This window comes from Capra hircus, chromosome 21 (genome assembly GCF_001704415.2).
Source record: "Capra hircus breed San Clemente chromosome 21, ASM170441v1, whole genome shotgun sequence".
Classification (NCBI taxonomy): Eukaryota; Metazoa; Chordata; class Mammalia; order Artiodactyla; family Bovidae; genus Capra; species Capra hircus.
The window spans coordinates 68,844,072-68,860,941 of record NC_030828.1 but is presented as its reverse complement, the minus strand read 5'-3'; the positions used below and the strand labels follow the sequence as shown (position 1 = coordinate 68,860,941).

General features: G+C 63.6%; 1 protein-coding gene across 2 annotated transcripts; it reads left to right on the top strand.

Annotated features, from left to right (window-relative positions):
- Positions 7,494 to 16,539, top strand: GPR132 (G protein-coupled receptor 132). 2 transcript variants are annotated; one of them, XM_018066586.1, is made up of 3 exons: positions 7,494 to 7,568; positions 11,338 to 11,437; positions 14,476 to 16,539. In XM_018066586.1, exons 2-3 carry the CDS (start codon positions 11,431 to 11,433, stop codon positions 15,585 to 15,587), a joined length of 1,119 nt encoding a protein of 372 aa, XP_017922075.1. In that variant the 5' UTR covers positions 7,494 to 7,568; positions 11,338 to 11,430; the 3' UTR covers positions 15,588 to 16,539. The 2 variants fall into 2 exon arrangements, with proteins under 2 accessions (XP_017922075.1, XP_017922074.1); XM_018066585.1 differs by having other exon boundaries at positions 7,498 to 7,577.

The following is a 16,870-nucleotide window of genomic DNA, read 5'->3' as shown; positions in this document are numbered from 1 at the left end:
TGCAAATAGAACCCCAGTGAGAGAGTCTGCAAGGCCATGGAGTTAATAGGAGAACGTGCAGGAGGGTGCCTTGGCAGCCTGGCCAGAGAAGGACATTAAAGATGTGTCCAAAAGCACATGAGGGGAAAGACAGGGGAGACCTGGCAGTATCGACAGTGAGGCTTTCTGTGCAGCCAAGGATCCCGGCCTGAGTTCACACGTGAGGCCAGAACAGGAGAGCGCGGCGCCGAGAGGAGCAAGAGCTCATGCTGAGGGCACACGAGGCTCCTGCGGGTGGGGACGGGCACGCGAGGGGCACAGGCACCAAGATAGCAGGAAGGCTCACGCTGAGGGCACACGAGGCCTCCTGCAGGTGGGGACGGGCACGCGAGGGGCACGGGCGCTGAGAAGAAACAAGAGCTCACGCTGAGGGGACACGAGGCCTCCTGCAGGTGGGGACGGGCACGCGAGGGGCACAGGCACCAAGATGAGCAAGAGCTCACGCTGAGGCTCACGAGGCCTCCTGCGGGTGGGGACGGCGCGCGAGGGGCACAGGCACCAAGATGAGCAAGAGCTCACGCTGAGGGCACACGAGGCCTCCTGCGGGTGGGGACGGCGCGCGAGAGGCACGGGTGCCGCTCAGACGTGGCTGTAGCCACTCCCACCCAGGCCATCGTGTGTCCACGTGCCCTGAGGGTGTTTCCTGGCGTGTCCACGCGCTCTTAGCATGATCACTGCGTGTCCACGTGCCCCGACATGATCACTGGCGTGTCCACGTGCCCTTAGCATGATCACTGGCGTGTCCACGCGCCCCGAGAATGATTACTGGCGTGTCCATGCGCCCTTAGCATGATCACTGGTGTGTCCACACGCCCTTAGCATGATCACGGGCGTGTCCACGCGCCCCGAGCATGATTGCTGGAGTGTCCACGCGAGGGGCATGTGGACATGCCAGGAACCACGCGCGGGGCACGTGGACACGCCAGGGACCACGCTTGGGGCACGTGGACACGCCAGGGACCACACTTGGGGCACGTGGACACGCCAGCAATCATGATGGGGCACGTGGACACGCCAGGGACCATGCTCAGAGCACGTGGACACGCCAGGGACCACACTTGGGGCACGTGGACACGCCAGCGATCATGATCGGGGCACGTGGAGACGCCAGGGACCATGCTTAGGGCGCGTGGACACACCAGCAATCATGCTCGGGGCGCGTGGACACGCCAGTGATCATGCTAAGGGCGTGTGGACACACCAGTGATCATGCTAAGGGCGCATGGACACGCCAGTAATCATTCTCGGGGCGCGTGGACACGCCAGTGATCATGCTAAGGGCACGTGGACACGCCAGTGATCATGCTCGGGGCACGTGGACACGCCAGTGATCATGCTAAGAGCGCGTGGACACGCCAGGAACCACCCTCAGGGCACGTGGACACACGATGGCCTGGGTGGGAGTGGCTACAGCCACGTCTGAGCGGCACCCGTGCCTCTCGCGCGCCCGTCCCCACCCGCAGGAGGCCTCGTGTGCCCTCAGCGTGAGCTCTTGCTCATCTTGGTGCCTGTGCCCCTCGCGCGCCCGTCCCCACCCGCAGGAGGCCTCGTGAGCCCTCAGCGTGAGCTCTTGCTCATCTTGGTGCCTGTGCCCCTCGCGTGCCCGTCCCCACCTGCAGGAGGCCTCGTGTCCCCTCAGCGTGAGCTCTTGTTCTTCTCAGCGCCCGTGCCCCTCGCGTGCCCGTCCCCACCTGCAGGAGGCCTCGTGTGCCCTCAGCGTGAGCTCTTGCTCATCTTGGTGCCTGTGCCCCTCGCGTGCCCGTCCCCACCCGCAGGAGGCCTCGTGTGCCCTCAGCATGAGCTCTTGCTCCTCTCGGCGCCCGCGCTCTCCTGTTCTGGCCTCACGTGTGAACTCAGGCCGGGATCCTTGGCTGCACAGAAAGCCTCACTGTCGATACTGCCAGGCTCTCCCCTGTCTTTCCCCTCATGTGCTTTTGGACACATCTTTAATGTCCTTCTCTGGCCAGGCTGCCAAGGCACCCTCCTGCACGTTCTCCTATTAACTCCATGGCCTTGCAGACTCTCTCACTGGGGTTCTATTTGCAGCCAAGTCTGTCTGCCCTGGGGCAGTGGCCTGCGGTCCCCACCTGTCTTCGCCAGGGCTGGGGGACAGCCACCCGCTTTCTTCTGAAGCCTTGCTGTTCTGTGCCCCAGTAGCACAGTCCTCCCCAACAGCTTTTTTTTTTTTTCTGTGTGAAGGAGAAAGTCTTGCTACTTTCCAAACCTCTGGTCCTCCAAGTTTCAGTTTCCCCTTTCACCCTCCCAAGAATAATTCTTCCTGTCCAGAGGCTGGATGTGAGTTCAGTCTTTTTAAGAAAAACAAAAATCCTTTCTTTCTTTGGCTGTGCCAGGTCTGACTTCTGCACTCAAGTCAGGATTTCTGTTCTTCCTCAAGGCACGTGGGGTCTTTAGTTGCAGCATGTGGGATCAGTTCCCCGACCAGGGATTGAACCCGGGCCCCTGTACTGGGAGCGCAGTCTTAGCCAATGACCAGCAGGAAAGTTTTGAGCATAGTGTTTAGAGAATGGTTTCCTCTCATGGGACGTATGGACAAGGGATGGGTGGGCTCAGGGACCAAAGAGAGTGGGGTGCAAACCCACGGCCCCCAGGGCTTGTGGGCTAGGGGACAGACAGACAGAGGGGGAGGGCCTGTCACAGAGCAGGAGTCTGTGGCCGGTGACCCTGACCCGTGTCCGGAACCCTCTGGGGCCCCCAACAGACACTGGTGATCTGGGTTCCCAAAATACCGACAGGCAAAGCATGCTTGACGCTTTCTTCTGACAAGTGGATGGGTCGTTCTGGAAATTCTGGAGAAAACAGTAACGTTGTTTGCCATCTTTAGCTTCCCTGGGAGGAGCAACATTCTATCAGTGGAGACAGAGTCTAGCAAGGCCTGTTAAGCTGCTGGGCCAGGGCCACGGGGACTAAAGGTTTGGGTTCTCCATGAGGACCCTGCTTCGCAGGCTCTGGGCAGTGGGTCTCCTGGGGCTTCTGCGGGGAGGAAGCTTCCTTAGGAGGAGCTGCCCCATGGGCTCCACTCCCCTCCATCTCCCCTCCTCGTCGGTCCCCCAGGCTCCCTCTCCCAGCTCCTGCTCTCCAAGCTCCTCCCTCTTCCTCCCAAATCAACCCCACTCTGGACCCTCTTCTCATTTGGGGGCAGTTTCGTCCCTGGGCCTGGCCAGCATGCATCCCGCCCACCTGTCTGGGACCTGCCTTCGCCAAGTGGAAGAGAAGCTGGTGAGCATGTGTGCCTGAGGCAGCACGTCCCCCCATACCCTGAAGCTCTCCTTGTTTAGTAACAGCACCCAGGGTCAGTGGGCACCATGAAATCAAAGGCCGCATTTCCCAGCCACCCCCAGCCAGGCATGGCCACAGCTCTGCATTCTTGAGGAGGTGGGACCAGCAGCACTGTTTGGGGATTCTGGTGCATCTCCCCAAAGAGGAGGGGCCCCACTCTCCTCTACTTCCTTCCTTCCTGGCACCTGGAATGCAGATGTGAAGGCTGGAGCTCAAGTAGCCATTTTTGACCAAGAGACAAGGCACCTGGTTTCCCAAGGCCGTGGAAGTGGCTGGGCCAGCTGAGGGGGGAAGAGAGAGAGAGAGAGAGAGAGAGAACTCCACGTGCTCAGCATGTCTGGGGTTTCTGAGGTGATGGGTAGCCTATTCTGGGCTGATTTAGAGCACACTTTAACTCTGTTGAACCCACGACCCATGATTCACATTCAGAGTGCGCCCCAGTCAGAGGAAGATGGGCTGGTAATGAGTTTCAGAATCACCAAGCTCCTGGGATGACAACTTCTGTAAATCCCCTTTTTGTTCACAGCCTCTTCTCTCCCGAGGAAGCTCTCTCTGAAACCGCCCTGAAAGCCCCTAATCTGGAAGGTACTGGGGAACTCCTGGGCCCTTGTGAAAGCACCAAGTCCCGAGGAAACCCCGGAGCCCCCGCTTCCCCTCCCCAGCCCCCGATTCAGTGACGCAGCATCAGTGAGGCTGAAGAGTTGGGAGTGGGCAGCGGCCAGCAGTCAGGACGGCCTGGCAGACTTTCTGGAAGAAGAAAAAGCGGTCATCTCAGCAGTGGGTCAGGGGTGGCACAGACAGACTGACTCCCACGAGGCAGCAGGCCTCGCTACAGGCAGGGGCTGCGTGGAGATGGAGGGGCAGAACATGGCGCAAGAACAAGGCTGAAGAGACGGGGCACGTGGCCAGCCCCGCAGAGGCGGGGCAGGCGGCCCAGCGAGTCTGGGACAACTCGAGGGTCCTCAAGGGCAACAACTGCAGTCGGCGGAGGAGACACACCGAAGCTATGAACCCGAGTCCTGCACACGCGCGTCCTCAACAGTGTTAGAAGGCAGCCCGCGCATCCACGGATGGGTGACGGATGAACAGACGCGGTCCAGCCTCGCGGCGGCACGGGACTCAGCCACACGGGCAGTGACATCTGACTCCTGCTCCGGCGTGGGCAGGCCTTGAGGACCTCATGCTGAGTGAACCAGGCCCGTCACAAAAGGATGCTCCTGGGAGAGTCCACTCGTCGGGGGTCCCTGGCGCAGTCAGACCCACAGAGACAGAGAGCAGGATGGTGGGGGTGGGCGGGGGAGGGCTGGGGAGCCGGGACGGGGTTTCTGTCTGGGGAGACGAGCGTCCTGGGGATGGACGACGTGGACGGTCACACAGCAGCGTGAGGGTGCTGGTCACGGCAGTGTTCCCTTGAAAGTGGTTCTAATGGTAGATTTTACTATCTCTAATTGCCGCAGTAAAAATCTCTGAGTCCCTAGTGATACTCAGGGAGAGATAGTGAGAAAGAGTCTGACATCTCAGCTGCGGCAGGAGGTCGTTTGCTGCCCTTGGCTGGGGGAGCAGGGAGGGCCCAGCTCCCTAACCGCCCTCCTAGGCCTGCTGCTACCGTCACAGACAGAGACACCACGTGATGGGAAAGTCACCACGCGAAAGACCCAGTGCAGAGGCCGCCCTGGGGTGGGGAGTGGGAGGTTCAGCTCCAGGGTAGGGGGTGAGACGCCAGACATGCCTTCATGGCGGGGGTCCCAGCACCAGAAACGCTGACTGAACCGGCCGGGGCTTCAGACCCACTTCCCAGACCCGGGAAGCCGGCAGTGGGGGAGCACGGCAAACGACTCGGGGAACACCCAGTCACGCACACCTAGGATGTGCCACACGTCAGGGGCTGCCGGCCAGGCCCCTTCAGGAAGTGGAGGTCGGGGAGCGCTGCTTCCAAGCGGGGTCACTGAGACGCCCGACTTCAACCAGGCACGCGTGCTGGGCGCGCTGTGCCCGCCATGAGCCACCTGGCACCACCGGCCGGCTGTCGGGGACGAGGAGGGTGGGAAGGGCATGCAGAGGCTCTGCAGGGGAACGCGGTGCTGAGCCCGGGGTCCGATTCTGCTCACAGGTACGGAGCTCGTCTAGAAGTCTTGGCGCTGGTGTGGGTGGTGGTCACTTGGGCCGTCAGGACGCCCCTCCTTTCCCTATAAAGCCTTCCAAGGCTGTGAGGGGAGCGGAGACCCGTGGCCTGGAGCGTGCTGTCCGGCAGGCGTCCAGACGGTGCCCGGGGGGTCGCCACCACCTGCCCCCCTGTGTCTTTTCAGGTTTGAATCTGTGACTGTATGACCCATTTAAAACAGCGACTAACGTTCCCCTGTCGTGAGGAGGTGGCGTGATGCTGCAGACGGAATCGGGATGCCTGGCTGGTGGAAGGGGGGACCCCGGGAGCTAGCGGCCTCAACTTGAGCGGCCCCTGGGCGTGTTGAGAAAATGGGTTGCAGTGTGCCCCTTTATCCTGCCTGCAAGACACTCAGCCTTCAGGAAATGCACCAGGCCCCTGGCTCCCCCGAAACCCCGTTGCCCACGCCTGCCTCGCTGGCAGGGAGTCGCGCCGGGAAGCAGGTGGGGTGGGTGCTGCTGCTGCCCCCCGGCTCGCAGCTCCCAGCTCCTTGGGGCCCGGCTCCCTTCCCAGGCCCCCTGAGGAACCCAAGGGAGGACTAGGCTGCCCTCCTTGACCCTACGGCCATGGCCCGGGGGAACGGTGGCCCGAGTCCGTCGCTGGGGGCACAGCAGCCGAGAACAGGCGGTGCCTCCAGGGGGCCGCAGACGCAGCAGTCCTGGGAGGGCTCAGGCTGCCCCGTGATGAGAGCTGTCCCCCCGCATCCCCGAGGGCACTGGCCCACGGCCCTGAAGCGGGCTCTGCTCCTGCTGAGGCCCTAGGTCCTCAGACCCCGAGGAGGCGCCACGAACCGCCAAGCCCTGGCTCCACTGCAGACGGCTAGTCTGGGCCTGTGCCCCTGGGTGGTGGGTGCCACCCTTGGCAGTGGCCTGTGGCCTGTGGCAGTGGCCTGTGCCCAGCATCACCCCTGGGCAGCTGTCGGGGGGCTGAGGTGAGTCTTATGCCCAGATTAGCAGGCTCCCCACACCCAGCTCCCCAGGCACTCTGGGACCCCCCTGAGAGACCACTCTGGGTGGGGAGGTTGCTGAGAGGGAGCCAGCCTCCAACCGCAAGGCAACGTCTGAGGAAAAGTGCCAAGTGGGCGCCTGCCCTCCTGGGGCCCCCAGTCCTGGACACGCTGGGCAGAGGCCTTGTTTCCACCTGCCGCCTTGCTGCTGGGGACAGGTGGCCCACAAAGGTTAGGGGGCCCAGCCCTGAGCTGGGCTGGAGAGCTGGGACCACAGTGGGCGGTGCAGGGAGGGCCCTAGTGCCTCACCTCAAAGCCCAGATCCAGCCCAGCATGGCCAAGCGAGGGGGTGGGTCGCCTGCAGCTCGCCATCTTCTGAGGACACTGGTGTGTGCGTCAGGCTGGGGCCCTGCAAGCCCTGCCTTCCTGAGTGGACCCTGGCTTCCTGGGGGATCCATGGACCCCTCAAGAGAAACTCTCCCGCGGGTGCCCCCCAGCCTGGCTGGGCTTGGCTCTGGGGGTCTGGGGGCTCAGGGACAGCGCCGAGGCCCAGGGACCAGCACAGGGCACGCTGGCCTGCAGGGCCCTCCCCAGGATGGGGCCAGGCAGGGGGCTGGGGCTGGGTGCTGTCCTGGGCCCGTGGGGCAGTGCCTGGAGGCAGCCCGGCTCCCCGCGCCCCTCGAGTGCCCAGGGGCAAGGCCTCCTGGCAGCCCTGCTCTGAGCCCACCAGCCCAGGAGGCCTTCGAGGCCTGAGCGCAGGGCCTCTTGGGGGTCCCTGCCTTGGGGTGCAGCGATGCTGTCTGGGCTCAGTAGGTCCCTGCAAATCACGCCAGCTGGCCCCACGTCTGGCCCAGTTGCCAAGGGAAGTCCTGAGTGAAAGCAGCTCTGGGTGTTGCCAGAAGCGCGAGCAGAAGCGGCCCTGGATCTGTTTTCAGGAAAGTGACGAGGCCACCGTTTCACCGCCAGCGAGAAGACGCCTCGGCCGGTTGGCCCACCGACCCCCCCCCCTCCCCCCCCCCCCGGTCTTGCTCGGTGTGCGGTTTGGGAAGTTCTAGAGACACTGCTGCTACTTCCTGAAAGCGCTCAGCCACGCCTGCAGAGAGGAGCGCGAGGCTGTGGGCCCGGGTGAGTCGGGTGAGTCCTGGGCTCCCGCGGGAGTGTCGGGGTTGGGGGCTGAAAGCAGAAGTGGCTCCTTGGCATGAACATGGGGGCTCGGTGGAGGGTCTTAACTGGGGTCCTTCACTGAGAGAGACCCCAGGGCACCAGGGGGCCTGGGAGGGACCCTGGGAGTTCCAGGCCGGGCGGAGGGAAGCAGGTGCGGGGGCCTGGCTCCGCTGTGGGGAGGCTTCCTGCCCTCCAGAGGACATGTGCTTGCTGCTGCTCTGGGGGTGCTGGCGGGTGGGAATAAGGCACTGCCGCCCTGGCCTCTTGGAGCTGGTGGGGCCGCAGGCGTGTGGGTGGGACGAGGGACCACAAGACAGGGGGCCCTGCTGGCTGGGCAGCTGGCTGGCCCCTTGGGATGGGGTCCAGCGCTGGGCACGGTGTGGGGTCCCTGGGTGTCTGCCGGGAACGGAGGGCTGGAGCTTTGGCTGCTGAGGACCGGGTGCTTCCCGCCATCCCCACCTGGGTGGCGACAGGGTGACGTTTTAGGGGACCCTCCAGGCAGAGTGGGGCAACATAGGCGCCTCCGGGGGCCCTGGAACAAGGAGGGGCTGTCCAACCTCACCAGCAGGTGCAACATTCCTGAAGGGGAGCGGGGAAGACGGGTACCCGGGGCTGGAGAGGCCAGGCCGCTTGCTGAGAGCGGTGAGCTCGCCGAGCTCGGGGCCCGGGTCGGGAGGTCCCGCCCCGAAGTGTAAGCTGCGGGCAGACAGAAATGAAGTCAGCGTGCTGGCGTGACGAGGCGGGGGTAGGAGATGGAAATGACCTGAAAGTTCCAGCCGAGGCAAGAGGGGCAAAGGTGCAAATTGGGCAAAGGCGCTGCAGGGCGGCCACAGGACAGGCCGTCAGCCTGCACGACCGGGTCCCATGCTGTGCGACGGGAGCCGGGAGCGAGGCCCGTGGGAGCGCTTTGGCGGTGCCTGTTTAGAAAGCTCCAGAGTCAACCCTTTCGACGTGTGTTCCCAATAAAGGGAGGGACGCGAGGCACCTGAGGGCCATGGCGCGTCCGGAGAGAGCTCTGCAGGCCGGGTCACTCCCGGTCCTGTCTCTCCCTCCAGGGGCTTCTGCGGGACCTTCCAGGATGTGCAGCTGCCGGGGTGGTGCCCAGGGCTGGCAGGGACAGGGCCGGCGTCCACGGCTGCTGGGAGCAGAGAGCAGGAGCCTCAGGCTGACCCAGGCCACCCACCCCACGGCCTGTGGCTGCCGCGGCCCCCACCCCTCCTAAGAGAGCAGACCAGGGACGCCAAGCCCACCAGGCCCAGGCCGGCTATCTTCCTAGAGCCTCCTGTGGGGTCTGGTCACTCCATGTCCCCCACAGCTGGGACCGCCCGTGGGTCTCCCGAGGTGGACGGGGGCTGGTGAGGGCAGGGAAGAGCAGGCAGCTGGGCCTGGGGGGCAGATGTGTCCCTCTAAGCACCCGACTCTGGGAGAACAAGGGGGGACCCAGGCCTCCCGACCCCCACCCTCAAGAGCCCCAGCCGAGGTTGGGGAGAGGCCAGGGCCCTCTGGGGCGGGCGGGGATCGGATCCTGGTGGGGGACAGTCCACCACCCCCCTGGGTGGGCTGGGCGGTGTCCTGGCTGCCAACCAGGGACAACCTGGGACATGCTGAGGTGGAGCAGACACATGGCCCCCTCCCAGGTCGCTCAGCTCATGGGGTGGGGCAGACACACAGGACCGAGGACACGAGAGGAAGCAGGAGGCGGCCAGGCCACCAGGTCCAGAGACCCCGGAGAAGCCAGGGGCGGAGACCTGAAGCCAAGTGTGCGTGGGGGGTGGAGTGGCCCGGGCGAGCCCAGGGACTGGCCAGGCTCTGCAGGGCAAACGGCCCGGAGGTGGGTGGAGAGGCAGGGATCCCCAGGGCCTGGGCAGGGCAGGACTGCGCCGTGAGGTTACGGCCGTCCCAGCCGCTGGCCACCCCGCCCCGGCCCCGCTCCTTCCAACACGGCCTCCCCCCTCACCCGCCAGTCCAGGCAGATGAGGGTAGCTGACAGTCACGGCCGCCACCCCAGACCCAGAGTCCCTGCTGTCTGCACAGGAGGGCGGGGCGGGGGGCACCAGGCAGGGCCCAGACGCCCCCCGGCCTCAGCCAGTCTGTGCTCTCTGTACAGACCTCTGCCTGCAGGCCTCGCCCCCGCTGGGGGACGCACACCATCAGTTGGGCCACTTCCTCTGGCTTTTGCAGAAGTGACTTCTAGAGACAGTGGTCCACCTCTGCTCCCAGCCGTTCAGGGAGGAGCTGGCGGGGCTGCCCTTGGGGAGGGACCACCCCCTCCAGCTTTCCCAAATCTCAGTTCTTGCAAAGGGACTGGCCCCTCACCCAGGGCGGGGCTGGGGGTCTCCTCCCGGGCCCATGTGGTTCAGGGGCGTCCTGACGGCTCCTAGGTGGGTTGGCACCCCCCCACACACAACTGCAGCTCACATGGGCCACCCTCTGTGGACGCCCACCTTCCTGGAGCCCCCTTTGTCGGGCTTAGCCCCCCTTCATTGGCTGAGCTCAGTGGTGAGTGAGGGGATGGACGGGGAGACCCAGGGACCCCCAGACCCACACCCACCAGTCGGTCAGGACGTCCGTTTCAGAATGTTAATGGTGTTTCTTGACTCTTTTCTGCATCTCACCTGTGTCTGTGTTTTCAAGGTCTTGCTAATAAACTCTTTCTAAGCTGATGAACTTTGTGCAGTTTCAGGGAAACAGCTTGGTTTCCTGTTATTTCTGGTTAGCTCGCCTGCTGGCATCACAGACAACCCCTCCCGGCGCGGGGGGTGGGGGCGCCTTCAGCCGCCGGCTCCCCTGGGGTTGGGGGCTGGGCTCCAGGCCAGCAGGGAAGACCCTACTTCGGACCCTCTCTGGCTGCTAGGATGGGGCCCGTGCTAGGGGCTCTGGTTCAGGAAGAAAGCAAGGGTGGGGGCCGGGATGCCGCCCCTTCGGCCAGCGCCCTGGACGGAGCCTGCCCGTCCCTGCCCTGGGCTGGGCTCCCAGTCCCTTTCACAGGGGTGCAGTCCACGCACTTGGAATCTCAGGTGGCTGTTTCATCAGAGCTCCTGGAAAGGATTTCACCCCGCCAAAAGTTAAGCACATGGAAGACTTTTGAGGCGCATTGCCCGATTGCACTGGAAAGCCTCTGTGCCCATCTATGCCCCTGTCCCTAGCGTGGCGGAGCCCACTTCCTCACTCACTCACCAACACTGAGAGCTGAAGTCCTTTATCTGTGCCAGTCTCACGGGTGAGAAAAAGATTGACGTGTGGTTGTTTCACATTCACCTCTTTTGACCGTATGAGCAGAGTTGAGTGTTCTTCCTGCTGAGGTGTTTTCACTTTTGTGAATGATCCGCTTTGACACTTAGTTTTGTTGATTTGTGGGAGTTCTTTCTATATTAAAACTCTGCTGCTGTATCCCAGGATAAACACAAGATTTGTGTGTTTCATTGCTCAGTGGTGTCCGACTCACTGCTACCCCATGGACTGTGACCCACCAGGCTCCTCTGCCCATGGGATTCTCTAGGCAAGAATACTGGAGTGGGCTTCCATTTCCTTCTCCAGGGAATCTTCTCCACCCAGGGACTGAACCCTGGTCTCTTGCATTCCAGGCGGATGCTTCACCATCTGAGCTACTAGGGGAGGCTGAAATACAAGACTTGGCGTGTAACAAGTGCGCCCTGGCCATTTGTCAAATGGCTTGATTCATGATTTAATCTGATTTCCCTAAAGCAATTTCTGCCCACTCTTGCTCCAGGTCACTTTCCACTCTGGGAGCGAACGTCTCCACAGCCCCATCTCTGCCGTGTGACGGGCACCGCCGCCTGGCCCTGAGCCCAGAGCCTGCAACATGCCAGGTGAGGGCCCCACTCGGGCCTCCTTTGACTTGGAACCTTTAGGAGGGAGCCCGTGGGAATTTTTCTACAATGTACGTGGTCTCATAACAGCGATAATTGCTTCAAAAATTAGCATGCAAAAGGAGACTTCTCAAAATAAAAACTAACCTGCAGGCAGTAAAGCCAGAGGCGCCCACCCTGTGAGGGGCCTGGGCCCCGCAGAGCCTGCCTCTCTGTCTCCCAGGGCTCGTCTGCCCAGCCCAGAAGGCTCCTTCCCAGGAGTTCAGGTCCTCTGAGTGACCCCGGGGCAGGGGTGCGCTCTTGCCCGTGTGCCCAGGTGTGGTCGCCAGATGGCTGGGGCGGGGTGCGGCGTGGGCAGGTTAAGACGGGGCCCCGCGTGCTGCCCACGTGGCCCCAGCAGGTGGTGTGTGACTGAACTATGCTGAGTCCAGGGGGCACCCTCGAGGGCGGGCGGTTGGTGGGGGACCTGGGAGCCAGAAGGAGCCCACAGGCCTCACCTGAGCCTCCACCTGGGCTTCGGGACCCCTCACACCCTGCCCCCCAAGGGGTGGGAAGACAGGGTTGGCACTGGGATGGACCCAGGGCGATGCTGCAGTCCAGGTGGTGGGCTGCTGGCTTGTGGAGGACTTGTCCGATCAGAGGGGACAGTCGGTCCAGGCTGGGCCAGCTTGGGCCAAGACAGGTGTCAGCTGCTTCCCGCCCGAGAAGTGCCCTCCCGCCAGCTGCTCCCCACGCACTTCCAGCCCCCATGCTGGATGCTGCCAGCTCTCGTGTGGGGAACTGATGCCTGGGTCTGGTGACTTGGCCGCACCCTCCGTCTGCACATGGAATGAAACCCACGTCCCAGGGGGTTAGGGCAGGGGATGGGGCCCCAGGGAAGGGACCGAGTCACGCCCGTCCGGATGGCCACTGCCAAAACCGAAAGACCAAGCATGGCTGAGGATGCAGAGACGGAAAATGGAGCAGCTGCCGTGGAAACCATCTGGAGGGTCCTCAGAAAGCTACCGAGGGGCTCATCACACGAGCCGGCAGTACGCGCTCAAAGGAAGTGAACGCAGGTGCAGAGAAGGCATTTCGCACCCGAGGTCCCAGCGGCCGTGTCCCCGGCCAGGGGAGTGGAGGCACGCCTGGGGTCCAGCCGCACAGCGACCCGGAGCTGCCCTGAGAAGGAAGGGCGCTCGGAGCCGGGGCTCTGAGGATGCAGTGCCCAGTCCCGGGGCTCATTCTCTCTGTGATCTTGCTTGCTGTTTATGACTGCTGGGCCTTCATTGCCGTGCGTGGGCCCCTCTAGTCTCGGGGCACAGGCTCCAGGGTGGGCTCAGCAGGCGTGGCCCCCGGGCCTCGCTGCTCAGCCACACATACCATCTCCCCAGACCCGGGACCGAGGCTGTGTCCCCTGCATGTGCTGGCGGACTCTCAGCCACTGGACCGCCGGGGACGTCCAAGGCCACATTCTTTACCATGCACTCCTAGGAGGGGCTGGGGGTTAAATGCAGACAGAGCTTCAGTTTTGCAAGATGAGAAAGTTCTGGAGGCGGACGTGGTGAAGGCCGCACAACAGTGTGAAGGCGCTTCGTGTCACAGAAGCGGCCGCGTCGAGTGCTAAGACCGTCGCTTCTATCTTATGCATATTTTGCTAGAATTTTAACAGGGGAAAACGGATGAGGGCGCAGTCGGACTTTGGGGTCACACTGTGGAGCTGTCGCCTCCACTGCCCCAGGCCAGCCGTGCGGCCCTTCTCGATGGGCCTTCGGCCTCCTTCACCGCTTCACTGCTCGCCGCCCGCCCTCACCATGTGCCCCTGCTCAGTCACACAGGCGTGTCCGACTCTTTGCAACCCCATGGCTCTGTCCTTGGGATTCTCCAGGCAAGAATACTGGAGAGGGTTGCCATTTCCTCCTCCAGGGGATCTTCCTGACCCAGGGATCAAACCTGGGTCTCCTTCATCTCCTGCACTGCGGGCGGGTTCTTTGCCGCTAAGCCACTGGGGGAGCATGGCTCTCCTCCCGCCTTCACAGCCGGCCACGGCGAGACGCCCACGGTCATGCCAGCTTTGGGATGCGGTGAGGTTTCTTTGGCCGTTGGAAAGGCCTGTGGAAGGGCCCAGGGGTCTTCAACCTCGACTGTAAGTAACCAAAAAGCCTGCACGCCTCAGGGGTCACCAGCCTACCGAAGCGAGAGCCACGTTCTGCACCATCACTGGGGCCGCCCCGCCCCGTGCGGCCCACTGTCCAGTCCCTTGGCTGGGTACCGGGGCCACCGTTGCCAGAGGCTCCCACTGACCTCAAGGGGCTGCTCCATGTGCGCTGTCCACTCTTGGAGAAGCAGGCCTCTACATGGACAGTGCCTCCAGAGGCCAGGCTCAGTTCTTCCTGCTCCCAACAGGGACCCCAAAGCCCGGGGGGTGTCTGCTCCCTGTGCCCACCCACCAGCCTCGGCACGGTCCCAGCACAAGCCCCGCAGACCCCGGGGGCACCTCCAAAGGATGGTGTGAGAGTGCTGCTGAGCCGACGCGGTGGAGGAAAGCGGGGGGCGGGTGTGGGCGCTGGGTGTCCAGGCATCTCCAGGTCCCTGCGCGTGCTGTGAGCTGGGGCGTCATGCGGTGACGGATGGCGGCGACTGCCCCGCGTGCCTGCGTCAACGGAGGACACGGCCAGGCCCAAGCTGTCGGGGCTGGTTTATATTCCGAGACTGATTCTGCCCGTCTGTTTCCCAAGGGGACGTGGACCCACCCACGGAGGGTGGGTGTGGGTTTTGAGTCAGGACACCTGCCCAGGGACTCCAAAGGTCAGCGCCTCCCCCTGGGAGGACGGCCCCCCTCCACTCAGGAAATGCCCCTGGGTGACGCCCCACTAGGTATAAGCGCACAACGACCCCGAGACAGGAGAGAACGCCGGTCTGTGGGAGGGTCTGCAGGCCCTGCGCTGCGGGAGCGGGCCCTCCCTGCAAGGCTCCACGTGCTCGGAGGGTCGCTCCAGGTGATCTGATCCACATGGTCCCCAGTCACACCTGCCCTCACGCTTGTCTGTGCCCTGCAGGAAACACCACGCTGGAGACCAGCCCTGCACTGGGGACCCTGTCGATGGGCGCGTCTCCCCACACATGCAACGTGCCCTTCAACAACAGCAGGGTGTTCCTGGTGACCGTGTACAGCAGTGTGTGCGTGCTGGGCCTGCCGGCCAACTGCCTGACCGCATGGCTCACGCTGCTGCAGGCGCGCCAGGGCCACGTGCTGGCCGTCTACCTCTTCTGCCTGGCGCTCTGCGAGCTGCTCTACATCAGCACCCTGCCGCTCTGGGTCATCTACATCCAGCACGGGCACCGCTGGCCGCTCAGCCCCTGGGCCTGCAAGGCGGCCGCCTACGTCTTCTTCTGCAACCTCTACGTCAGCATCCTCTTCCTCTGCTGCGTCTCCTGCGACCGCTTCCTGGCAGTGGTGTACGCGCTGGAGATGCGCGGCCGCCGCCACCAGAGGACCGCCATCCTCGTCTCCGCGGCGGTCTTCCTCATCGTCGGGCTCGTCCACTCCCCGGTGTTCAAGATGGAGCACAGCGACACCTGCTTCGAGACGCTGCCGATGGACCGCAGGGTGGCCGGGTACTACTACGCACGCTTCACGGCGGGCTTTGCCATCCCGCTGTCCATCATCGCCATCACCAACCAGCGCATCTTCAGGACCGTCCAGCTGAGCACCAGCCTGAGCGCCGCCCAGAAGGCCAAGGTGAGGCTCCTGGCCATCGCGGTCGTGGCCATCTTCCTGGTCTGCTTCGCCCCCTATCACCTGGTGCTCCTGATCAAAGCCGCCGCCTTTTCCTACTACAAAGGGGCCGAAGACCCCGTGTGCGCCTTTGAAATCCGCCTGTACACGGCCTCCGTGGTGTTCCTGAGCCTGGCCACTGTGAACAGCGTGGCTGACCCCATCATCTACGTGCTGGCTGCAGAACTGACACGCCAGGACGTGTGCAGGATCCACAAGGGGTGGAAAAAGTGGTCCGCGAAGATGGACAACACCAAGCTCACGTGCTCGAAGGACTCAGAGGAGGCGCGCTCGCCCATGTCCCTCACAAACAGCTACGCCTTCCCGGAGCTCGTCCACCCCCCAGGGCCATCGCCAGGCGCCCCAGAGGGGCTGGCCGAAGGGGCCTGCTGAGCCCAGCGCAGGAGTCCAGGGCTGGCCACCCGGTGCTGCTTGGGTCCCGCTAGCCAGTGTCCACGGTGCCAGCTAGGGAGCCCCCTCTTAATGACTCACCCCCGATTTCTGGTCCCTGGAGTCTCTGCCGCCGGGGGTCCCGGCTGAGCAGAAGCCCCAGGGAAGGTGGCAGCGTGTGCAGAGCAAGGGCGAGCCTGCTGGCCGCGGGAAAAGCACACGGCAAGCGGGAGCGCTCGCTCTGGCAGGCGCTGTCTGCCGTGAGCGCATAGCAGGGCAGCTGGCACAGGCCGTGTGCCCGCCTGGTGCTCTGGCAGCTGGCACAGGCCATGTGTGGGAGCTGCCTGTCAGCCTCCGCGTGATGACTTTATTTCCTGAGCTTTTCTGCAAGCGTCGCTTGGATGCAAGTACATGGCTGGGCATCTCTGCTTCTGCCCTGGGTCGTCCATGCAAACTGTACCCCTGGTGTCAGGCCCTTGGCCGGGACAGCTCGGCACTGTGGCCCTGAGGGGAGCCTCAGGGTTGGGGGGAACCGCAAGGTGGGGTGCAGTCCACGTGGCCACCAGAGGGAGCCCCGTGTGTGCATGGCAGGCACGCCTGTGGGCTGGGAGGTCCAAGGGGCACCCCAGGCAGGGGACACGCCCAAGGGCTCCAAGGACCCAGCACGTTGTCAGCACGAAGGCTTCCTGGCTCCCCTGTTGGGGCGGAGCTGCTGAGGGCCAGGCCAGGCACAGTGCTGCCTCTGTGTCCTCGTTGGTAGCAGGGCTGGTGACCCCAGCCTCATTGGGTCAGCGGCGGGGGCTGACTGCACGCAGCTCCGAGGTGGTGTCAGGGTCAAATTCCGCTCCCGCTTCTCTAAGGCCGCGTCGTGGATGAGCTTTACTGTGAAAGACCCTAAGACATGTGATTTCGCGTCTGGGAATAAAAACACAAGAGTACACGTCAGTGCCAACTTCCTCATGTGCAGAAATGTCATTTCACTTCTCAGGCTCAGGGGGAGGGCCAGGCTGGGGGAGGGGAGCGTGCCCGGCTCTCCAGGTGATGGGCGGGTTCTAGAAAAGTCCGGAGTGTTCACAGGGCTATCCCTCGAGGCTGACACAGGAGTTCCTGGGGCTGCTGTAACTAATCACCGCAGGATCTCCCAGCCTTCAGGCTGGAGGTCTGGATCGAGGCATGGGGGTGCCCTGGGGGCCTGGGCTCCAGACCTCATGCTTGGCCTCTGGAGCTCACGAATCCTTGGCTTCCTGGGTGTGGCCACATCACCCCAGGCCATCCCCGTGTCTCTC